Source organism: Barbus barbus (assembly GCF_936440315.1).
Source record: "Barbus barbus genome assembly, chromosome: 37".
NCBI classification, from domain to species: Eukaryota; Metazoa; Chordata; class Actinopteri; order Cypriniformes; family Cyprinidae; genus Barbus; species Barbus barbus.
The window spans coordinates 25,467,842-25,493,589 of record NC_136715.1 but is presented as its reverse complement, the minus strand read 5'-3'; the positions used below and the strand labels follow the sequence as shown (position 1 = coordinate 25,493,589).

Here is a 25,748-nt window from a genome sequence, read left to right as displayed (position 1 = left end):
CTGACATGTGTCATCAGTAAAGTAAGTAAAGTAAAGTAAAGTAAAGTAAAGTAAGTAAAGTCGTGACGTATTGTCAAGTATGGTGACCCATACTCGAAATTGGTGCTCTGCGTTTAACCCATCCAAGTGCACACACACAGCAGTGAGTAGTGAACAAATCCACACACACACACACACACCGTGAACACACACCCGGAGCAGTGGGCAGCCATGCTGCAGCGCCCGGGGAGCAATTGGGGGTTCGGTGCCTTGCTCAAGGGCACCTCAGTCGTGGTATTGAGGGTGGAGAGAGCGCTGGACATTCCCTCCCCCCACCTACAATTCCTGCCGGCCGGGGGCTCGAACTCGCAACCTTTCGATTACGAGTCCGACTCTCTAACCATTAGGCCACGACTTCCCCCTCCCACGACTTCCCCCTCATCAGACATGAGGAGCGGAAGTTCTGTAAGCACCGCCTTCTCTACAGAATGGGTGTCAATGTTGATCTGGTGTCACCTTGATCTCTGAAGACCGCAGCGTTCACTGTTTCACTGAGGATTATATCATCTGGACAGAGATCATGGCTTACCAGTTCAAACTGGCTGAAAAACTGGTCCTACTCAATGACCGGGGTCAAGGAGTGCTGATCAGGATGAACCACATTAAAAAGGTGAGAGGAAAATTGATTCTTGTAATATTCACAAACCCGTGAAAAAGACTAATATAGGCAGAACGGATTTTTGTTTGTTTGAACTCGCATTGAATATGTGACTGATTGACAAAAGAATGAACTGAATTATGTTACTGTTATGTTTGTTGAATTGTTTGTAGAACCAAACAAGGCTCAAATATCCTGCTGCTTTATTAAGTGTTTTTACAGTATGTGTTTTTATAATTCAGATTGGTTTTGAACGTATATTATAATAATTTTATTCAGAGGGCTTTTAAAACCATAATTTATGTAGTGTGTTTTGTCATGTTTTCCGAAGAAAGTATATCCTGTCTCAGTTTTGTAGAGAAAGGGGAAGTGCACACAGGAAATTAACAGGACCTATCAGGCCTCTCTGTAAACCACATCTCCCTCACATACACTGCAAACAGGCTGCACTTCCTGTCTGTCTCAGAACCAGTGTTACACATATTCACAGCAGACCTTCTAAAGGACTAATCCACTGTCAAGACTAATGCAAATGTTACAGTGCAATAAATCAATAGATACATTCTCTGACCAACCCTAATGGCTTTGCACGGCTTTGTCGGCTGTCTTTGCACTGCCTCTACAGTGACTTTTGCTGTAAAAGCTAAATGTTATGCAGGCCTCTACACAAGGTTAAAAATCATATTTATCTATGCTTGATACCCACAATAAAATTGGGCATGTTGGTGTTGAATGCAGCCTATGTCATATCATTATGAAACTCTGTATGTGCCTTCTGCTAATAGCATTTTATTAATTTGTGCTATTGTTTTGATAGATTCCTTGAGACATACAGAGAACAATGATACCACTAATGTCAAACTTGCAGTCTGACATTTTAAAATTGTTTCTTTTTTTGAACTCATGATTGAGTATTGGTCTGATTTTCACAGACTTGTCTTCAGAGCATCTTCAGAGCATGCCATATGTTTGTGGTAAAAAAAATTAAATCACACTACAAGTGATTGTATTAAGGAATTTTTTTCAGTGTTTTTTTTTTCCACAAAGGTGACAGACATTAATTTGTTTTCAATCCGTGTGAATTGCGTATACAAAACTATTTTTGAAAGTATGAGGAGGATGGCTCCCCCAGAGTCTAGTTTCATCCTCATCTATCTGAAGCATCTTTCCTTTAGCTCACTGAGGATTTTTAAGGTGTACAGGTCCTTTTCAAAAAATTAGCATATTGTGATAAAGTTCATTATTTTCTGTAATGTACTGATAAACATTAGACTTTCATATATTTTAGATTCATTACAACACAACTGAAGTAGTTCAAGCCTTTTATTGTTTTAATATTGATGATTTTGGCATACAGCTCATGAAAACCCAAAATTCCTATCTCAAAAAATTAGCATATCATGAAAAGGTTCTCTAAACGAGCTATTAGCCAAATCATCTGAATCAACTAATTAACTCTAAACACCTGCAAAAGATTCCTGAGGCTTTTAAAAACTCCCAGCCTGGTTCATTACTCAAAACCGCAATCATGGGTAAGACTGCCGACCTGACTGCTGTCCAGAAGGCCATCATTGACACCCTCAAGCAAGAGGGTAAGACACAGAAAGAAATTTCTGAACGATAAGGCTGTTCCCAGAGTGCTGTATCAAGGCACCTCAGTGGGAAGTCTGTGGGAAGGAAAAAGTGTGGCAGAAAACGCAGCACAACGAGAAGAGGTGACCGGACCCTGAGGAAGATTGTGGAGAAGGACCGATTCCAGACCTTGGGGGACCTGCGGAAGCAGTGGACTGAGTCTGGAGTAGAAACATCCAGAGCCACCGTGTACAGGCGTGTGCAGGAAATGGGCTACAGGTGCCGCATTCCCCAGGTCAAGCCACTTTTGAACAGAGAAGCAGCACTGGACTGTTGCTCAGTGGTCCAAAGTACTTTTTTCGGATGAAAGCAAATTTTGCATGTCATTCGGAAATCAAGGTGCCAGAGTCTGGAGGAAGACTGGGGAGAGGGAAATGCCAAAATGCCTGAAGTCCAGTGTCAAGTACCCACAGTCAGTGATGCTGGTGTTGGTCCACTGTGTTTTATCAAGGGCAGGGTCAATGCAGCTAGCTATCAGGAGATTTTGGAGCACTTCATGCTTCCATCTGCTGAAAAGCTTTATGGAGATGAAGATTTCATTTTTCAGCACGACCTGGCACCTGCTCACAGTGCCAAAACCACTGGTAAATGGTTTACTGACCATGGTATTACTGTGCTCAATTGGCCTGCCAACTCTCCTGAGCTGAACCCCATAGAGAATCTGTGGGATATTGTGAAGAGAAAGTTGAGAGACGCAAGACCCAACACTCTGGATGAGCTTAAGGCCGCTATCGAAGCATCCTGGGCCTCCATAACACCTCAGCAGTGCCACAGGCTGATTGCCTCCATGCCACGCCGCATTGAAGCAGTCATTTCTGCAAAAGGATTCCCGACCAAGTATTGAGTGCATAACTGAACATAATTATTTGAAGGTTGACTTTTTTTTGTATTAAAAACACTTTTATTTTATTGGTCGGATGAAATATGCTAATTTTTTGAGATTTGGAATTTTGGGTTTTCATGAGCTGTATGCCAAAATCATCAATATTAAAACAATAAAAGGCTTGAACTACTTCAGTTGTGTTGTAATGAATCTAAAATATATGAAAGTCTAATGTTTATCAATACATTACAGAAAATAATGAACTTTATCACAATTTGCTAATTTTTTGAAAAGGACCTGTATGTACTGTGATTCTGCTTTAGAATTATTTGTATTTAAAAAAAAAAGTATTATAGAAATAAAGTTAAATTGAATAGTGAGGCCAGAAAATCTGTTAAATATCATGTACAGGTTACACGATCATGTCCTGATCAAAGCATCCTTCATCATTCAACATTGAGGGGCAAGAATGTTTTTGGGTTGTTTGGCATTCTGATTTTTTTATGTTATTTTTTTCATGTATATGTTTTTTTTTTCTTCAGGTATGCACAGACCCAAAGAGAAGGCCATCATACTTTACTGACAAAAGCATGGAATCTACTACAAAATACATCAACAGAAAATTTCCCAACATTGACATCAGGGGTGGCAGTGTGAGTATTCACAAATAAAAAGGGATTCAATGTTGTCTTTCTATTTGGCTCAAATCTTGAATTTAATTTCCTTGTTTTTTCAATATGTATCTGCAGCAACATCTGAGCAGCATACAGAAGCAGAAGTCAGCCATATTGGAGGGCCTGCACAGTTATTACGAGTCCTTCATAGATGTCATGGAGTTCAGGGTAAGCATGTCAACAGATTAAACTCCTTGTCAAGTTAAGTCAAATTCATTTGCTGGCCATCTTGGTAAAATAGCCAGGCTGCAGTTTCTAGTCATGCAAGTACAGCTTAATCTACTTAAACTTAAACTGAGAAAGATTCATTTTCAAAGACTCACTGAAGGATAAAAGACTACATTTTTACAGCTGTTTGCAAAAAACAAAACAAAACAAAACAAAAAACCAATATGTCAAATGAGCAATACAAGCTTAATTTGTAAGTTGGTATTTAAAGTGGGGAAAACAGTGGCAATAGATAGACACTAAAGATAAAGTTAAAGTAGAAATAACCAAAAATGTCTATTAAATGTAAATATAAATATGTGTCTTAATTTGGGCCCTGACTTCTTTAAAGGTAGTCTCAGTTTGCTAATGCTTGACCTGTCATATTGATAAATGTGTTGAAATGTTATATCAGCGAGGTAAATCTTTCAGGAGCTAAACCTAAAAATGTCCCACTAACCTTTGTCTTAGCCTGATGGAGAGAAAATGCCCAGAAGCTAGCAGCTGACTTCAACACTTTAGTTGGGCATTTCTGAGGAAAAATATCGATAGATTTGTTGATGAAATGTTTGTAAGGCTTATGTCAGTGTGCCTTAATATTAATATTAGAGTTAAAAAGTGTTTTGAAGAGCCACCACATTCCAAAGATGAACATTATCTTACACATTAACTAATGCTTTACTAACTATTTGTAATAAAACTTGGTATGTAATGTGACTGATTTATACTTTCATATATTTTCATTATTCTTCTTATAATATCAGTCATTTTTATCTTATATTTGTTTTTAATCTCTATTCATTTATTTACGCATATATTTTCTCTTTAGGACCATGTTTATGAGTTGCTCAACACAATAGATGCCAGCCAGTGCTACTTTAACATAGTAAGTATGACTCTTGAAGACAAGATAGAAAATCAAAGGAAGCAGATATTCTTTTACATGAATCTGTGGTCATAATCCATTTCAGGCTGTAAATTTTGACTTCACCAAGAACTACCTGGACCTTATCGTCACCTACGCCTCAGTCATTTACATGTTGTCTCGCATCGATGACAAGAAGGCAATTGTCGGAATGTATAACTGTGCATATGAGTTCTCAAATGGAAACAGGTAACACACCATGTGACCACATTTTTAGACACAGTCACAGTGCTTTTTTGGACAGTTGTATGTACATTATCAAGTGGCTGGCCATAATTTTATTGGCTTGTATTTGTCTGTTGAAGCAGCTAAAAAGTCCTTGGCTCAAATACATAATACAAATGCATGAAATATTTAAGTGAGGGTAGTAGAATATCAGAAATATATAATAATGCACTATATTTGACCCTGCAGCACAAAACCAGTCTTAAGTCGCTGGGGTATATTTGTAGCAATAGCCAAAAATACATTGTAGGGGTCAAAATTATAGATTTTTCTTTTATGCCAAAAATCATTAGGAGATTAAGTAAAGATCAAGTTCCACAAAGATATTTTGTAAATTTCCTACTGTAAATATATCAAAACATCATTTTTGATTAGTAATTTGCATTGCTAAGAACTTCATTTGGACAACTTTAAAGGAGATTTTCTCAATATTTAGATTTTTTTGCACCCTCAGATTCCAGATTTTCAAATAGTTGTATCTCACACAAATATTGTCCAATCCTAACAAAAACATACATCAATGGAAACATTATTTATTCAGCTTTCAGATGATGTGTAAATCTCAATTTCGTAAAATTGACCCTTATGACTGGTTTTGTGGTCCTGGGTCACATATGATTGTGTGTGTGTTATAATTATGTGCAGTGATCCCTCGTTCCCTCGACTTGGTCAGATGTTTATAGAGTACGACCATCCCTGGAAAAAGCTTTCAGAGGAGTTTGGTCCCCACACCAAGGTCAGTCCCCTTTAGATACACTGCAGTAACTCTGCAGTGATTTCCATATGTTTAAATGTTGGTAACAAAATTATTTTATAGACAATTATATATACAAAATAATATTCTTATGACATGCAAAATGAGTGTTTTCATCCTTTTATCAGCATCAGTCTTATTATATTCTTGTGCTTAGCACGAACAGCCCTGTTTCTGTTTGCTGTGCAGCCATATTAAAGAGAAATGAAAACCTAGTAAATATTGAATCGATTTAACTTAAACAAATAGTCATTCTAGTCTTAAAGTGATTTAGTTGCAGGGTTAACATGAATAACTGTGTTGTTGGTCAGTCTGTGACAGAAGCTCTCCTCTCACTGCTCATGTTGTATCTACGGAGGAATGGTTCTGCTGACCAGTGGCGCAACGCTCAGCTCTTGTCTCTGCTGGCATCCCCCGCTACCATGCTCACCCCTGTATGCTGTGACACAGTATGTATATCTTCCACTGTGCAGATCATCAGTTATCGCTTCAGCTGTGTGGTTTAGCTTGGCTTTTTGAATATATATTTTGATTATATTTTTGAAGTCATGATCAGTACACAGTTGAGCATTTGGTTGTTTGTATAAAGGACTGACACTGAACATTGTTTTCAGATGGCTTGTGAGTATCTGTCCATGGAGGTGATGGAGCGCTGGATCCTCAGTGAGTATCTGTTATGTACAAGGAGACATGCAATTTCAGTACAATCTTCCAATATTTGTTAAATACTGTATGTCAACATCACTAGACAAATCATGAAAAAACATGCTGAAGTAATATTTTATGTTCATAAACCAAGATAGCTGCTCTAGCTATGGCTCTGAATCAACAGTGGAAACACTTTGGGTTTAATTTCACTGGACTCAAGAACAGCATGTGAGAACTGTGAGAAGGTTGCTGCTGTCGCTTTCTGCCAAAACCACTCACCTTTCTGTCTTACTTTGCTTACCTATAATATTATACACTATATTTGATTTAAATAAAGAAAATGGCAAAAACCAAACATAAATGTTAAAAAGGGAAAGCATAGTGCATTGGTAGTCTGACTGGGGCTGTTAGAGAGCAAGTAACCACAGAAGCAACAAATAAAGAATTGAACTTGGGTTTCATTTACTATCCATGTGTGAAATCTGTGCACAAATGTTTACACAAAGAAATCATGATTCATCAGAGATTTTGCATTAAAAATATGTTCTCTGTTATCTTATGGTTGTCAGTTGGCTTCCTGTTGTGCCATAGCACTCTAAATGCCAATGCTAACTCTCAGAATTTATGGAAGACTGCCCTCCGTAACGGCCTGTACATCACAGTCATCAGAGACGAGGTTCTTAACATACACAAGCTCTCGGAGGACTTCTTCGACAGTCTCAAAGGGTAAGGCATGCATACACAGCATGTATCAACAGCTGGCCACTCAGTAAAGGAATGCTTCTTTAAGATTTTGTCGTATACACAGAATTATTTCTTATAATCTAAACAGTTTATCTTCACATTTGTTTATTTCCAGATACAGTAAGCGCATTCCTGATATCAAAGAATGTAAAGAGTATGTCATCACTAACTGGTGAGCATCTTAAGTATTTCAAATGTCCCAAATGGGCATCAAGCTTTTAATAGACTCCAGACTGCAGACAAAATTTTCACCCATCTCACGGGGTTTTCCAGCGGGGCATTACGGAGAGAGAAGCGCAACTTCCTGAGAAATGCCCTGAAGGAACTTACCAAAGTTTTGGAAGATGAACCTGCATTGCTTGGACCCAAGGTTTCAACTGGTCTTTTACTTTATTATAATTATTATTATTATTATTATTATTAGTAGTAGTAGTAGTAGTAGTAGTAGTTTTTTATTTAATTAGTAATTTTTTTTCTTTTGCTGTATTTAAATGCGAATAAATTGCAAAAAATGTAGTGTGGTAGGACACACATGAACTCAAATCTCTGTGGCATGACCTAAACAGTATATGTGCTCCCTATAGGCTTTGATTGTGTTCATGGCACTGTCGTTCTCCCGTGATGAAGTGCTCTGGCTTGTGCGTCATGCTGAGAACATCCCCAAAACCAAAACCCCGGAGGACTATGCAGACTCGTAAGTTTCACTGAGCTACAGTATTTATGTGAGGAGCATTCCACATTCAACACATTTGTTATGTATGTGACCTTCTCTATTATATTAATTCACTATTCACTAATCACTTCACTTTAATTTACCAACAAACCAAATATGTTATGCAAAACATTCATATGTTCATATGCTAAATGTTTTTGTTGTACAGCCAGATGGCAGAGCTCCTCTACTACATGGAAAAGCTTCGCACTCTATTGGCCCAACACAGATATGTTATACAACGCTACCATCTTAAGTACTTGTCACAGTATGATGCTCTAGCGCTGAATGACACCATTCAGGTACTCCGGCACATGGCACTGCTCACTAAAGCACAAAAAATGTTCTGCATTGCTATAAGAAGGTTTGCAGTTTTGCTTTATTTTCTATCTTCTCATTTCAGGGTATGTACGTCTGTCCGGAGGAAGAATCGGTTCTTATGTCTTCATTTGTCTCAACTCTGTCTGCAATGAGTCTCAAGCACTGTGAGTTTTCTTTCTGATTTCTCTAAACAGGCTGTATGCTCTGAGCATAGGTACGGAAAAAAGGTTGGATTTAATTGGGTTGGATTTGTTTGGGTTTGTAAACTAAAAATGGATTTGTTTGGGACCAGTGTAAACTAAAAATGTGTAGCATGAATTCAAATACAATTGTTACATACAGATTTATTTACTTTCTTAATACTCTGGTGATCTTTTTATACAGTGGATGCAGGAGAAGAGTTTGACATGAAACCATTCAGACTGGACTGGTTAAGACTTCAGGTATAGCTTAAGCAAAAATGAATTCATTTGAAGCCTAAATAAGAAAGGAAAACAGGCAAAAATGAAATTCCGTAGGAAGACCTTTGGCCACACACTTTCATTCATTTACTGTGGTTGAAGTTGAAATGTCCTGAATACTTTTTAAATGAAAATATGTGGGGAGCATGTTCATCTAATCAATAAGATCTCACAGAAGAATACAGTAGGAAAATGATTACCTTATTTTTCAGCTTTTTTAAAACATCTGTTTCGTTACTGCTACATCTTGAACCATGTTTCTTTATTTAATTACAGCACGCCAAATTTACCTATGTCACCCACTGGGAAACCACAGGGCTAGTTCTTAACCCAGTTAGAAAATTTTTCCTGATTTGAGTTTTTGTGTTTCTTTATTATTATTATTATTATTATTATTATTATTATTAAAATTTAATTTAGCAATTTAAAGTAATTTATCTTTAAAACTTAATCTTTCTCTCAATTTTGCACACAATGTATAACAGACTACATAGATACATTCACTATGTTTGTTTTCATGGCCTTCAATTTGCACACTTGGAGGACAACATTGGGCAAGATGGAATAATGTATCTATGTATAATGTTCTTTTCAGTAAAATAAAGATGATAACATCTGTTTATTCGAAGAAATAATCAGCCAATTAATCAATTAGCAAAATAATCTTTACTTGCAGCCATATTTTGTATACACATGTCTGCCAAATGAATAAATGCAAGTAGTGCACTCTCAACTGGACTAAAGTATCCATAATATCTCTAAAATGCAATTACAATAATCCATCAAAAGTTATGCCAACCATTACAGATCTGATGACTCAATGTTTTTGCATTCTTAAGGCTTACACCAGTATTGGTAAAGCTCCTCTGGCACTCAAGGAATACCCTGAGCTTGCCAAGGTCATGAACATGGCCCAGTTTCACACTAGGATGATGGACAATGTGAATGAACTCCTCTGTGAGACGGCTGATCTCTCTATCCTCTGGTGAGTCACTTCTGAGTCATTGAGTGAAGCTGTGACATTAATACAAATGTACATTTGTGTTTTGTGGTGTAATGATCATCAGTAAATAATAACAATACAAATAGAAATTCTGTTTTTTTTTTGCTGAATTTGCTTTTATTTGTATAAAGACATTTTCCTGGCTGCTCTTTACTATAAAACGGTCACGTTCCCTCTCGGGATACAAGGAGCGCGGAGACGTGGAGATTCAATAAGACTTCTTTTATTGAAGACACACAGGACGAGGAGCTTGGGGAGAGAAGAACACATCTGACGTTCAATACCAGACACAGGGGCAGGGAAACACAGGGCTTATAAACACAAGGAAATCAACGGACACAGGTGTGGACTAATTAAACAGGGCTAGGGACTAATCAACTCATAATGACAGGAACAGGAAGGCAACATAGAGACACGGGAGGAAGGGGAAACAAGACACAGGACTGACATTACGCCCCCCTCCGGAAGGTGTGTCCTCACGCCATCCCATCTAATCCCATCTAGCGGGGGCCCGTTCCCAGAGTCATGGCGGGACGGGGGACTCGGGAGGCCAGGGCCTTATCTTTTCGGACTGCCCGAGGGGTTCTGTGGCCTTGGCCCTTGGCCTGGCCACACAGGCTGTGACCCCCTTACCCCCCCCCCAAATTTTCTTGGGGAAGCTCCCTTGCAGCGCAGACTCTGTCGGGGGCTCTTGCAGCGCGGACTCTGTCAGACGCTCTTGCAGCGCGGAGCTGGACGGAACCAGTGGAGACGCAGGAGAGCTGGGCGGGACCAGCGGAGACGCAGGAGAACTGGGCGGGACCAGCAGAGACGCAGGAGTCCACCTGCGAGGAGCAGGCACAGGAGGGCGCTCTTGAAGCGCGATTTCGCGGGGGCGCTCTGGAGGCGCGGGTTCGCGGGGGCCCTCTGGAAGCGCGAGCGGCGGTGTGCTCGGGGGAGCCGCGGACGACGGCGGGCTGGCTCCGGCTCGGGCCCGATGTCTCCCAGACACCGGTATATCCCTTCCCTCCAGGTCAATCCAGCGGTGTCTGGGAGGTCGATGGGGAAGTGGAAACCGGCCCCGAGCCGGAACAGGTGGAGAATCGCCGCGTCATGGAGCTCCGAATTCCTCGCGAGCCCGCAGAACACCTCCGCGTACTCCACCAATGGCAGCCCGCGGCGTATCAGGGCGGCGAACTCCATCGCCGTGGAGGGGGAAAAAACAGGAACAAACAAAAACTAATTCAAAACACGGAAAACAAAATGGGGGAGAAGCGCCGCTTACTTATGTTTTGGGTCCGGTATTCTGTCACGTTCCCTCTCGGGATACAAGGAGCGCGGAGACGTGGAGATTCAATAGGACTTCTTTTATTGAAGACACACAGGACGAGGAGCTTGGGGAGAGACGGACACATCTGACGTTCAATACCGGACACAGGGGCAGGGAAACACAGGGCTTATAAACACAAGAAAATCAACAGACACAGGTGTGGACTAATTAAACAGGTCTAGGGACTAATAAACTCATAATGACAGGAACAGGAAGGCAACATAGAGACACGTGAGGAGGGGGAAACAAGACACAGGACAGACAAGACACAGGACTGACAAAAACACTATTAATGTTTTTTTTTTTGTTTTTTTTCGGGGGTCTGTCAGTCTCCAAAATTACAAAATGCACATCTAATTATCATAACAGTTTCCATATGACCCACACTCTACATTTCAAGGGCCCGATTTACTAAACAGGGCAAATTAGCGTTAGAGTGCAATTCCATAAAAGCTCAGATGGGAGGAGAAAATTCTGTGTGTGATTTACTGACAATGCGCACATTAAAGAACACAGACACAGCAGATCATTTCCATAATGACCAGCGCAATCTACCAAGAGCAGCGCAAATTACCGCCTGCTTTAAGACATGCTTTTTTGGGCATTAAATAATGGTGCAGATACCAGTAATTTGACGAGCGCAAACATTAATAAATCGCATTGCGTGATTTATTTTAATACTCCCTCCTATAAATTTTGTGTCTGAAAGGGAAACTCCTACAAATGCATATTCAATGAGGTCAGGCACAAAAACACTCCTTTTCAACTCTAATTCTTCAATGCGCGTCTTTAGTAATTCCTGACAGTACTATTTTAACGGCAAAAGATGGTTTGTGCTGGCACAAGTTGTTAGTAAATATGGCCCCTAATCTTCTAAAATCATGTGATAGGCTTGTGTGACATCTGTTTTGTTATTCACATATAACCTTCCCCTCTGCAGATGCTTTGAAATTACAAAAGTTGCATTCACTAATGACACATTGACACCATTTGACATCAATGACCCCAAACTGTGTTGGTTCTTGCATGTTTCCATTGATGTTAATGACCTTTCAGAGCTGTAGGTTTCAAATGCTAATCAGAGGAGAAGATTTTGACTAATGATTTGTCACACAGAAGATCATATTGAGACCATGAGTACGGAGTGTGCTACACAGAAGAATGCTTTTCTTTAGGGACTCATTTAACCACAAATAAATACAGTACACTGTTAAAAATTCATATGGTTAAAGTTACCATGACCAAATCAAGCAAGTGATATTTTTATTGTTATTCCCAACTGTTGAAGTTTGCATCATCTGTAAGTCTTAAAAAAATGCATACAGCTTAGAGATACAGAAAATTATTTTGAGTTGACATGACTGTGATGTTTCAGTTTCCACGCACGTGTGTTTGAGAAGCTGTTCTCTCAGAGCAGTGAGGATGTGTCCATGCATCGCTACCTCACAGCTTTCCCGGTCATCTGTTCACACTTCAGTCAGTGTGTCCATCCTCTCTGTCCAGAAGAGGTCAGTACTTGCTCGCCAATGTTTTAGACATCCCTAATACGTATATAAGTAAGCTTGACCAGCTTGATTGTGCAAGACACTCTTTAGATATTCTTATTCTGTGGGCCATATGAGCCAACTAATTCACACCTTTACAGACAAAATCAATTGCATCTGAGGGACTGTCACAATGTAAATGCACCTGACTAAAGATAACTGAAATACATATATTTCAGTACTGATCCACACATACTTTATTCTTCTTTTTATTCTTTCTTTCTTTAGTTCAAGATTTTTGCCAGCATATCATTCGTAATGCTAGTACTGAGTCGATTTCCTTGTTATTGTGACCACAATTTATGGAATCTATTATTGCCCTCAGACTGTCATCAAATCTTTTATTATAGACTTTGTGTTAAAAACATAAAAATTGTCTGTCTTGTATCTCACAGCCAATTGGTGGAATCAAAAGGAGAATCCAAATTTTTGTTCCAGTATCATCTAGATAATATATGCCACATTTAGACCTAATGGCCAAAAGTGTGAGGTTTTAATGAAATTTTACCACAGATCATTTTCAAAGGAAAATCTGCAACACTATTTGCACTACAACTAAATGCTGTTCTGTCATATGTTTCTTGTTAAATGCATGCATGTGCATGGACTAGACTGAAGATATAGAGAATCAAAGCTTGAAGCTGTGTGTGACCTTTCTGGAGGAGATTTCCCGTCAGACGTGTACGGTTGTGCTGGAGATATGTGCTGAACAGTGTAACCTACATGAGAAGGTACATTGCAAGGTTGCTTAAAACATAGTCATAAAGACATGGAGATCAATCAACATTAAACTTAATTAAAATTATAATTAAAGGGGTCTGGATTTAGACTTTTATTAGATATAATATCAGATATCAATATCTCTGTATGAATATTATAGAGTGGATAGGCATTCTACAGAAGAGCAATTGTTTTTTTTTTTTTTAAACAGACAAGAAAGTAAAACCATTGTAGGATACTATATCATCTACACTTCATAAGCATGCAGTGTTTTTCAGTTGTGTTGTGCTGTGTTTTAGTTATTGCCCAAACACAGTGCTGAGACCATCAGTGCAGCACGCAATAAAAAACTGAAGAAGTCATTACCAAAGAAAGGAGATGTGCCTAAAGAGAAACCAGGGACGGAAAGCCTCAGGAAGGACAGATTCATTGTCACAAAGTATGTATCCTCTTGCAGTATCATTATAATAACAGTTTGCTGTACATATGAACACCCACTGGCTCTCTTCTCTTGTAGTCTGGATAAGATGCACCAGGCACTGACAGAACTGTGCGCTTCCTACAGTATCTGTGCTGATTTCATCGTGTTCAAACACATCATTGTACCTGCCGAATTCCTGCTCTCACAGCTGGAGATCAGAATCAACAAGTATTGCTCCTTTTTAAGTATTTATTATGAAACTGCACTGTTGACAAGATGAGTTTGTTGAAAATCCTCTCAGGTACACATTGTGTCTTAAAGGAATACCCCAAGTTCCCCATTTTTTGAGGTCACAATGAAGCACGTACAATGGAAGTAAAATCAGAATCATGAAGTGTATCTTTTTAGGTGTAATATTATCATGCTAAGTTATAAAATTGGACACAACTTTACACAGAAAAGGTTTTCACACTAAAATGATTTTAACACGGATATTTTTCACGCCTTGTGGTTATTCTTATGAAGCAGAGTATTTTAACTTTTACAGATTGGCCCCATTCCCTTCCATTATGTGTGCCTCACTGTAATCTAGACTTTAGCTTTCAAAAACTATTTTTGTGGTAATCAACATTATGCCTCAAGATCAACTGTCAATTTAACATAACTTGTTTTGAACCCAGAATATTCCTTTAAAGGTTGTTTGAGAGAGAGTCAGCCTTCAAAACTGTAAAATGTAAATGAAAAAGCATTTGCTAAAAACACACCAGTCTGATAAATCATTAATCATGCACTGCTTTGTTCATTCAGCATTACTGCGACCTAATGAATAGAGGTTTACAGGGTTATTGTACAGATGGCCAATTATAACCAGAGCACTCATGAAATCGCCCGACCCTCTGACCTGCTGGCTGGGATTCAGGCATATGTTACAAGTCTGCAGAGCCTCAGCTGCTACATTAACATTGATGTCACACGACTGGTGAAGAGTGTCTTGTTACAGCAGACACAACCGCTGGACTCATATGGAGCACAGACCATCACAGCACTCTATACAAATTGGTAAGTCCTCATAAAAATGTATTAGTTTACAAGGCCATTCCTTCTAAGCTGAGACTTTCCCTCACTACCACTAGGCTGTGGATCAGTGACCACCTTTCATGAAATCAAACAAAACTGGTTCCACTCTGACCAAAGTGTGCATGTGCATGCATGAATGAACACAATGACATTCGAAAGTTTTTCCCGTACTCTTTTTACACAACTCGCTGCCACCAGTCTCTGCTCCTGACCTTCGTCCAGAGATGGTGTGAAGAACTCAATTGCAGTGTAGGCAATGCCAGTTGACCCCAGACAACCATTCAGTTCATGTTCACATCAAGCGTGCCTGATAAATCCTGAAAAGTGACACCAAAACATTCACCCCTGGTGGCTGGCTGCAGTATTAATAAACCCTGCGCTCTCCATCTAAACAAACTGGACATAAGCCAAACTAAAAATCTAATTGCACTTCAAATAAATATTTTGATGTTTTAATGCTTTATGTCATTTTAGGTAGTTCTTATCATGCAGAGGTATGTCGAAGAGTTCGTTTTTCTTATTAGTTTGTTTTTAGTTAGTTATTTGATGCAGACTTGGACTCCAAATGATGTCATCGGCACAAGATGACAGCCCCTATACCTGGGACATTTTGGCTTCGCTTTTCTATAGTGGAAGGAACCGGAGGGTCATCCATCTTTTTTACAGTCTATGGTTCACATACTATAGCAACAAGTGAAAAACTATGCGGACAGACACAAATACACTTTCGGTTTGAATGGCTGCTTCACATGTCACAGCTGACTTTTCTCAAAGTTACCTCTCAAATAGTAGCATTTTGTTTCATTTTTTTCTTGATGTCCCCTTCATCCAGTGCTGTTTTTCTCTCCATTCTTAAGTATCTTGTTGTTGTTTGTTTTACTGACTGAGAAACCGCTTCAGATGAATCAGAGTGAGAGAGTGATCTGAACAAATATGATTAAATTCAGACTGGTTTGCCAAGCTATTTGGCTAATTCACTCAAAAGAAAAAACTGACTGATAACAATGATTAATTCACACATGATTTGTTTTGCTGGTTCATTCGACAGAAATAGGGACACACATGATAACAGATGAAGTATTTGCAGGCAAAAAGTTTGTCAGGTCAGTCAGAATGCTGATGGTGCATACAGTGCTGTTGCTGTCTGAATGTTTTCTGTCAGATTGGTTGCGTATCAATAACGCATTCAAAATGTCGTGAGTTCTGAATTACTGAAACACTGATTCATGGATTCAGGAACTGCCTTTATGAGTGCGTCACTGAATCATAGAACACTTACATTTGTGCTGTTGTTCTAAATATCAGATTTGTAGTCTCCAATTTAAATGTGACACTGGACCACAAAACCTGTCATATGTCACGTTTCGCTGGAGCACGGGAACGAGGAGACTCAGGCGATATAATTCACACAGTCTTTAACAGAAATCAAAAGCCAAGGACTATTGAGCCCGCAGGAGACATGATATGACGTATAACACCGGACACCAGAGGCAGGGAAACACAGGGCTTAAGTAACAGGAGCCAAATTAGATAATTAATCAAACACAGCTGTAACAACTGGAAATAAATGGGACCGAACGAGAACAGGAAAAACCAAGTAAGGACATGGAGGGAGAAACTGGGTCAAGGAACACATGGCACAAAGACAAACACAAAACGGACCATAAATGTGACATTATAAGGGTCAATTTTTCGAAATTGAGATTTATACATCATCTGAAAACTGAATAAATAAGCTTTTAATAGGACAATATTTGGCCGAGATACAAGTATTTGAAAATCTGGAATCTGAGGGTGCAAAAAAATATTGAGAAAATTGCCTTTAAAGTTGACCAAATTAAGTTCTTAGCAATACATATTACTAATCAAAAATAATAAAAAAGTTTTGATATATTTACGGTAGGGAATTTACAAAATATCTTCATGGAACATGATCTTTACTTAATATCTTGATGTTTTTTGGCATAAAATAAAAATTGATAATTTTGACCCATACAATGTATTGTTGGCTATTACTACAAATATACCCGTGCTACTTACGACTGGTTTTGTGGTCCAGGGTCACAAATGTAAGTTGTTAAGAGAAGCAGTCTATCAGCGGAAGTTTAAAATCAGCTCGTAAGTGTATTTACTTGTCTCAGTGTTTAGCGCATTTGCCGTTGCTAGGAAACGCTTATTTTGTTTACTGGGATGAGAGTTGCTGAAATCGCGTTTGGTCTCGTACTGTATCGTGTATCTTGTCAGTGTGTGCACTTGCTTGGCCATTTGTAGTTGATAAACAGGAAAGTGGGTCCAGCTGAATTGAAATGATCATTTGTTGGATTGGTATAATAAAGGTTATTATACCGCGGCAGCGGTCGCGGCAGTCGTCGTGTGAAGCCCTCTTAGTGTGAAGACCAAAGAGTGTAAAGACCATCGACTCTACCGTGCGACTCCACCGGGCAGGGACACCGGCAAGGGATAGTAGTAGCTTTTTATTTAATTTTTTCATTGATATGTTTATTATTGAAATTTTGTTATATGCATGTGTCAATTTGATTTAATTTCTTTATTTTCTTAAATATGTGGGTAGATAGTATTTATAGAGTTGTAACTTTTTAGTTTTAGTTACTTTTTCTTATTTGTAAGTCGCTTTGGACAAAAGCGTCTGCTAAATGACAAAAGTAAAGTAAGTAAAAGTAAATGCCATATCACCACAGCCATATCACCCTGCAGCCCAAGGCAGGTTGCCCACTGAAGCTAAGCAGGGTTGAGTCTGGTCAGTACCTGGATGGGAGACCTCCTGGGAAAAACTAGGTTGCTGTTGGAAGAGATGTTAGTGAGGCCAGCAGGGGGTGCTCACCCTGTGGTCTGTGTGGGTCCTAACACCCCAGTATAGTGACGGGGACACTATACTGTAAAAAGCTCCGTCTTTCGGATGAGACGTTAAACCGAGGTCCTGACTCTCTGTGGTCACTAAAAATCCCATGACACTTCTCGTAAAGAGTAGGGGTGTAACCCCGGTGTCCTGGCCAAATTCCCTCCACTGGCCCTTATCAATCATGGCCTCATAGTAATCCCCATCCACGTGATTGGCTCTATGACCCTCTCCACCTGTAGCTGGTGTGTGGTGAGCGCGCTGGCGCCGTTGTACTGTGGCTGCCGTCGCATCATCCAAGTGGATGCTGCACACTGGTGGTGGTTGAGGAGAGACCCCCACATGATTGTAAAGCGCTTTGGGTGTACGGCAATACACAATAAATGCGCTATATAAATGCATCATTCATTCATTCAAATGTGGTTAATGTGTTTAAATGTATTCCGGTTTAAACAGTTTCTGTTGTTAGGTTTCTGGAGGGTCTCTTGCGTCAGGCCAGCAGTGCTCTCATAGTACACTGTCCTACCACACAATGTTTTGTAAACCAGAATACTGAGAATGAGCAGAGCTTTCATGCTGAGGAATACTCTGACATATGTGGTAAGATGAAAATTAACATAATATTTCAGCTACATAGCTAAATATTGAATCTAAATATTTTATTTCACATTTTTAAAGGCCCACTGGATCTGTATACCGATTTAACTTAATTTTCATACATTAAAGCATTTGTTTCACATAATATTACACGCTTTTCTTATAATAATAATAATAATAATAATAATACAAAGTAATATAATATGTATGAAAAGATATTTAAATCATTCTGTATACAAGTCTACACTCCCTCTTTTTGTATTTACTTAAAATTGTATTATTATATTAAATGGATACATGGCAAAATTCTAATTGTGATTTTATGGTGACATTTCTGTGTAGGTTTGCGATCGTTGGCTGAACTGATTGGCCCTTACGGACTGAAGTTTTTAAATGAGAACCTCATGTGGCACATCATATCCCAAGTTGGAGAACTGAAGGTATGACGTCTTTCAAAATGAAGACATAATTTATCTTTTGACATAATTTTCAAATATGGCTAAATAAATTGGCTAAGTAAAGCTAAATAAAGTGTATAAATGATTGAATTAAATCATGTTGTCACTGTCAGAAACTCGTAAGTGACAACATGGATGTCCTGGTGCAAATGAGAGCTAACTATGACAATCCTGAAGCAATGAGTGACCTTCAAAAGAAACTGACAGGTACAATTACGGAGCCTAAATTTTCAAACATCATTACTCAAGCTTAAATCTGATCTGTCAAGATTTAGAAACATATTTCCTACATAATTGTCTGCAGTTTTTAACATTCTTCCTTTCAAAGATAATCACAACAACTACTTTATAATTAAATATAAATAAATCACAAAACAAATAGGTTACACTTTATTTTAAGGTGTGCTTGTTACAGTGTAAATTAAACATTTAAGTACTGAGTAGTATTAATTAGCTACATGTACTTACTATATGGTTAGGGTTAGGATTAAGGTTTGCCTTAGGGTTACTTGAATGTAATTATGCATATTTTATTGTTTCTATAATAGTAAATACATGTAACGTGTAACAAGGACAACTTAAAATAAAGTGTTGCCAACAAATAAACGTGTTGCCTCTCGCTTGGGTGATAAAGGTCTACTGAACTAAGAAACGGTTACGTTCTAGAGAATTCCCACTGTATGGCAGAAGTTTGTGGGGGTCCTATTATTTCCCAGTATGTGGATACTCCTGTGGACAAAGCAAGCTCTATACAGATATGGTTTTCTAAGTCTGGTGTTGAAGAATTTGACTTGCTTGCACAAAGAGCGTCGGGGGCCAGTTGAATAAACTTACCTGACCAACTAGCAGTTAGCAAGGGGTAATGAGTTGTATTTTTTGGAGGGAAAAAAATTAGATGACTAATTTGTATAACTAGTGATAAATAAATTTGGGATGAATTGAAACCAACATTGAAATCAGCCAACAACCTCACTGATGCTCCATTAATCTCACCCCTTGCTGCTATAATATCTTCCACTGATGGCTGAAACATGAGACTTGAATCAAGCTTTAAATATCCTCTCTTGGCTAATTAAAGTTGTGATGTAAAGAAAGTAGCGACATTTATTTATTTTGTTCTGTATTATGACGTAGTCAGAGTGAAAAAATGTTATTAATATTTATTATTGGCGCTGTTTAGCATGCCTCTGTTTGCAAGTGGATTATGGACAAGCCAGCACACATGCTTACTTTAGAAGCACTTTGCTAGTGCCAATGAAAAGAAAATATCAGCCTAACTATAAGAAGCCTTATGTATTATTTATCAGTAGTGGTAAGGACAGAAAAGAACAATGGAACGCTACCTGATCTAGACTGTTTGGCAAGAGCAGTTTCAGTTTCTTGAGCAAACAAAACTGAATCAGGAGGGGAACTATCTGTCCAAGACCAGTTGTTACTATCTGATGCTTCAACAGGCTGAGCACTTGAGGTCAAATATGGATGTTTAAAAAAAAAAAAAAAAAACTTTAGTTTTGCTAATGGCTTAAACCACTGCCATGTGTTGCTCTTCTTCCACTCTCTATGGAGCTCTTCTCTCACACACACATTTACTCTGTATTAAAATGTGCAATGTGTAATATTTAGGAGGATATATTGACAGAAATGCAATATAATATACACAAATATGTTTACAGGGGTGTATAAAGACCTTACATAATGAACCGTTTTGTTTTTATTTCCTTAGAATGAACAATTTCTATCTACATGCACCGCGGGTCCCCTTACATGGAAGTCGCCGCCATGTTTCTACAGTAGCCCTAAATGGACAAACTGCTCTACAGAGTGCGTTTTGTCACTATGCTGTTCTTGCAAATAAAATACTTACACAATGATGAACAAATAATGATAATATTCGGTTCACTGATTAATTAAGTAAATATAATTCCTTAATTTACCTTTGTAAAGAAACCTCATTGCTCGTCTCAGACGACGACATCTTAATCCTGTGTCGGCCACCATAGCTTCTCTATATGCAATTCGTAACCTTACTGCTAGATGCCACTAAAATTTACATACTGCACCTTTAAAGCTCCCTTAAAAACATAATGCAATAACGTCTCGGTTTACTCATGTAACCATGGTTCCCCGAGAGGGAACGAGATGTTGCGTCCTGGTGGACACTTTGGGGAACGCTGTCTGCGTGACTGGTACCTGAAGCATGTGTAAAACAACTCCAATCCTATTATCCTCAAATAGCCTTCCCTTCAGATAAGGCTGAAGTTTGCCCAGGCCATGAAGAGGTCCATCTACTTAAAACCCGAACTGGGGAGACAGCACAGTCAAGGCAAGGGCTCAAGGAGACCACTACTTAAAGACCCCAGAAGGGGGAGTAGTCTCCGAGCTGGAACACAGCTATCCTCAGACAGCAGATTCCAAACAAGACTTCAGCGTTTACCTGAGAAAGCTTGTGCCCAAGGGGAACCAAACCATAGCTGTCCTCATACTGCTATATTCCAAAGCAAAACACCCTGAGCTGGAGCACAATCATCCGCAGATGGCTATACTCTGAGCAGAGAGTGTTCACTTATCACCCGGCTAAACACAGGAAGGAACATTCCCCGTAACCACTCTAGACTACTGAAGCACCCTGGGAGAGAAAGCTAACAGCTTCACTCCACAGAACATTCAGTATATCCATGCCCAGCGAGGCTCTCCACACACAATACCAATAGGATTGGAGTTGTTTTACACATGCTTCAGGTACCGGTCACACAGACAACATTCCTCAAGGTGTCCACCAGGACGCAGCTTTGAATTCCCTAGAAGGGGAACCAGAAATGGAAAAACTGTGCCAGAAATACAAATATAAGAGAATTGCTTTTACCAATATCCTACAAAATTAAAATTAATGAAATGTAATTTATAGTAGTTCAATATTACATTTTAAAATATTATTGAATAAACACAATAAAATCATAATTTAACAAATTATTGTTTTTTTCTTCATTAAAATGTAGGCTAATCATGCTTTATAAGCTGGGGGATGTTTTACTCATTCATAATTCTTTTCTTATCGTATTCCCTTGTGGCCTTGTACTGTAATTGAAAGATGGTGTATCCTATATTTTTTATCAGGCAGTGAGAATGTTTTGAAGAGAATGACAATTGTTGGTGTGATTCTGTCATTTCGCTCCATGATCCAAGATGCTCTCGAGGAGGTGAATGTCTCTATTTATCTCTCATAATTAGTTTTGATTTGGAACACTTTGGATCAAGTGTTTTCTACATTCATATATATTACAATAATATGTAATGTAATACTTGTAATACTAGTAAAATATATATATATATATATATATTTACACCTGTTTAAGCTTTAAATAAGTACACTAATCATCTCTGCATTTGTCATGGCATGTGTAGCAGCTTATAGTATATAAATCATAGTAAATGCATAACAGTTTTTACATGTTATAATGTACTGCCTGGTTTATGAGTGAGCACAGGACGTAATACTGATTGTTTCCATCTGTAGATCATGGACAGACACTGCCCATTTCTAATGAGACCCATCAAATGTCTAAAGGACTTCATCTACCCTGACAGTGACATCAAGGTAAATCACTGAGTCACTGCTACTGGAATAACATTTCTTCATTTAGCTTGTGTCTGTCTGTAGGGAAGAGAGAAAGAGTAAATGCAAAACTTTAAACTTTGCCACATCAGTATTGTTATTCAATTAAACGGAATCAACCCTGAACTAAATTGAGCTGAATAAAGACACGTCCATAGAGTCTTCCATAGACCAGTTTTACAGCAGAAATTAAAGTTTCATAGTTAAGTTTCATAACTTATTAATTTTACAACATTAATATTGGTGTTTCCTGTTTATTGTGAAGCTGCTTTGCAACCATTAGAAGTGTATAAAGCGCTTCATAAATAAACGTGACTTCTGTGTGACAAATCATAAGAAATACCTCATCTCAAGAATTTTCTCTTTTGTTTTTTTTAACGTGTAGGTGACACTCGGTGTGTATGAAATGGCTTCCGCAGCTGGTTTGCCATGTGAGATCGACCCTGCGCTGGTTTCAGCCATAGCAAACATGCAGACAGGTGAAGACCCAATATAGAAGTTTGCCTATCTGGAACGACGTCTCTAGTCAATATAATTTTTCCATTTTATTATTCATTGTTATCCTTGCCAGACAACTCATCCAATGAGGAGGAGTTCAAAATCAGCTCCCTGCTGCTGGTTTTTATAGCCGTGTCTTTACCCACCCTGTGCCTGGATCCAAACTCATTCTACAGCCGACAAAATGGAGGTAGCGTTGGGCAGAAGAGCAGGAGTTGCAGAATGGGCAATGCAAATGCAATGCAGTCTTACAACAAGTTGATGAAAACAAACAGTGCAAGGAGCAGATTATCACTGAATGTAGATAAACTCCAGAACGTCTTCACTTACTTAGCTGGAGCAAAACCTTTATGATTGATGTATATTGACTTATATAATAGGAAACAGACTTAACCTTGCTTAACATGAGCTACAATTTTCTGTGTATTACTAAAAATATCAGTGCTTTGTTCACCATAACCAACCTCATCATAGCTTTCTGACAGACAAGCCCAATATTTACCGTAAATTAAAAACTTTTAAGATGCATTGTGTTGAAACTCAAAAGAACTTGACTTGTTTTTCAACAGGTCACCAAAACAACATTCATTGCTTGGCAACTGCAGTTAACCATCTTGCTGCAGCTATGTTCACTGTCCAGAGAAAAAATATCCAGACTCAACTTCAAGAATTCCTGAAGGTGAATCATTGAATGCACAGCAAGAATTCAGTATGTTTCATTCCATACACTGACATTAAAAAAATCCACAGCAAACATTTACTGAAAATCTTTGTACCGCTTCACAATAAGGTTCTATTTGTTAATGTTAGTTAACTAAATTTGTTAATATGAACTAACAATAAAAAATTGTTTTAAAGCATGTGTTAATCTCAGTTAATGTTAATTTCATCATTTACCAATACATTATTAAAAATAAATGTTGTTAATAATAATATTATTGATATAAGGACCTGGGCTAACAGGATAACTAATGTTAACAAAGATTAGTAACTACTGTAACAAATATATTGCTAAATGTTAGTTAGTGTTAGTTAATGCACTAATCATTACTCTGACCTTATTGTAAAGTCTTACCAAAATCTTTTATCTAATATATCTGATTATGCTCATCTTGTAGGTGACATCATCTATCTTACTGCAGTTAGGTCAGAATGTGGAGCGATTGGAAATAAAGAACAGAGATTCAGTTTATCTCCTTCTACACATGGTAATACACATTTGGAGGGTAATAGAATTATTAGAATTTAAAAAAAGTTTATTGTACAAATCTTACTTTTGTATTCTTTGGGTTGTAGATAGTGGAGCAGTCACCGTTCTTGAGTCAAGACATGCTGGAAATGTGTTTTCCATATGTACTCTTGAGAAACGCTTACAGAGAGGTGCACAAGACCTTCATCCACACTATGGGCTAAACTTATGAGGATGTGAAATCATAACTTTGTTTTTGTATATATCATAGTTAAAAAATTTAAAATGATATTCAACTGGTTTAATTTTTATTGTGGATACCTGTCTTTAAATGGATTCCAGTGGACTCTGGTGAAACTGGGGGAAAATAACAATATATTGAAAGGTGTAACGAGAATACAGCTGTATATATTAATCATTTAACATTTAACCTTGTTTTAATGACAATTAATAACTGAAAGCTGTATTTCCAAGTAGTTCATTCTCACAAGATGATCCATTATACAAATTCAGTGATAACCATAATTTGTACATTTTGTTTTATCCTCTTTATTGCCTCAGAATATAAGCAGAAAACCCTCTATAATGCTAAAATGATTTTTAGACAATGACTGTGACACATTTATATATTTTTAATTGCATTTAAATTAAAGCTTTTTCTAGAAATGATCAAAAATGTGATTTCAAATAAAAGTGAAAATGTCAATAAATAAAATTTTAAAAATCTTATACTTTTGTCTGTTTTGTTATGCTCACATACACTAGTGTGGTGGTTTACATGAACATGTTTTAAAGTATATTTGTAAACCACTTAGCTCGGTGGGTGAAAAGGAGGTGTCTTTTTTTGGGCACCTCCCATACCTGTTTCTGTAGCATACTGTATGTTGACAAAACGCCTGCAACCGGCGTTGAATTGAGGGGCAGTTTTAGCATTATTCCAGGCCTTGTTTAACATCTGAGAATAATCCTCAGCAACAGGGATCGAAACAGAAGGTTGGGACTGAGAGACTCCTGCCCACACCCCTTGGAGGTATGCCAGCAGTAGAGTGTGACATAGCAGCATTAACACCTCTAGGTCCAGACCGAGTGACTGATGACCCCCGGTGTCCTAGGAAAGAATGTGAAAAGACCGATAATCTGGTGTGTCGGATTTATAACGCGGCCACACATGCGTAAATCTGGTAATGCACTGGCCATAATTTTGGCGGCTCTAAGAAAAATTATAAATCAGAAAGATCGGGACGTTTTGGGTTTGGTGGATGCAGCCCTTGCTACACATGCACAGCTTACTAGGGACATTGGTGCCTCTATGTCATCTGCAATACTTTCTCGTAGGTAGATCTGGTTACTCCTGGTTGAGTTTTTCACCCAGATTCTCAAGCAACGCTTGGCAAAGCAGAACAAGCGTGTTGTAGGAGTCAGTGCAGTATACATTTGGTCACTCTAGGATAACTAGACAGTCATATCAAGGCTGTCAGCCTCCTCAGCCTCCCCACTTTAATCGGCCACAACCATGGGAGTTTGGTGGAAGACAGAATAGTAATTTTCAGAGATCTGATGACAGTCGAAATGCCAGATGGGAACCATGGCGCAAACAGTTGGCTCAGACCCGGTCATCAGTTAGGGATGCACTGCAGAGAAAGCAGAATCCCAGGCGCTCAGGCCCCCAAGGAGGGACTGCATAGCAATACCAAAAGGG

The 25,748-nt window shown here is 38.5% G+C and overlaps 1 protein-coding gene across 5 annotated transcripts; it reads left to right on the top strand.

The window, feature by feature from the left end:
• The first annotated feature begins 444 nt into the window (after positions 1–444).
• On the top strand, positions 445–24,777 carry LOC306857020 (nck-associated protein 1-like). Of its 5 annotated transcripts, none has more exons than XM_079396645.1 (31): positions 445–649; positions 3,635–3,745; positions 3,842–3,934; positions 4,803–4,859; positions 4,945–5,087; positions 5,769–5,859; positions 6,189–6,326; positions 6,492–6,540; positions 7,095–7,251; positions 7,385–7,441; positions 7,543–7,639; positions 7,854–7,963; positions 8,151–8,283; positions 8,385–8,466; positions 8,687–8,745; positions 9,603–9,748; positions 12,451–12,583; positions 13,231–13,350; positions 13,639–13,778; positions 13,857–13,988; positions 14,601–14,819; positions 18,164–18,294; positions 18,634–18,731; positions 18,863–18,956; positions 21,864–21,946; positions 22,264–22,344; positions 22,748–22,841; positions 22,934–23,050; positions 23,430–23,539; positions 23,979–24,068; positions 24,157–24,777. In XM_079396645.1, the coding sequence occupies exons 1-31, from the start codon at positions 560–562 to the stop codon at positions 24,271–24,273; spliced, it is 3,372 nt and encodes a 1,123-aa protein (XP_079252771.1). In that variant the 5' UTR covers positions 445–559; the 3' UTR covers positions 24,274–24,777. The 5 variants fall into 5 exon arrangements, 3 of the variants coding, with proteins under 3 accessions (XP_079252771.1, XP_079252770.1, XP_079252772.1); XR_013783067.1 differs by adding an exon at positions 20,473–20,570 and having other exon boundaries at positions 463–649; positions 13,639–13,988; XR_013783066.1 differs by lacking the exon at positions 18,863–18,956 and adding an exon at positions 20,473–20,570 and having other exon boundaries at positions 463–649; positions 13,639–13,988.
• The last annotated feature ends 971 nt before the right edge of the window (positions 24,778–25,748 follow it).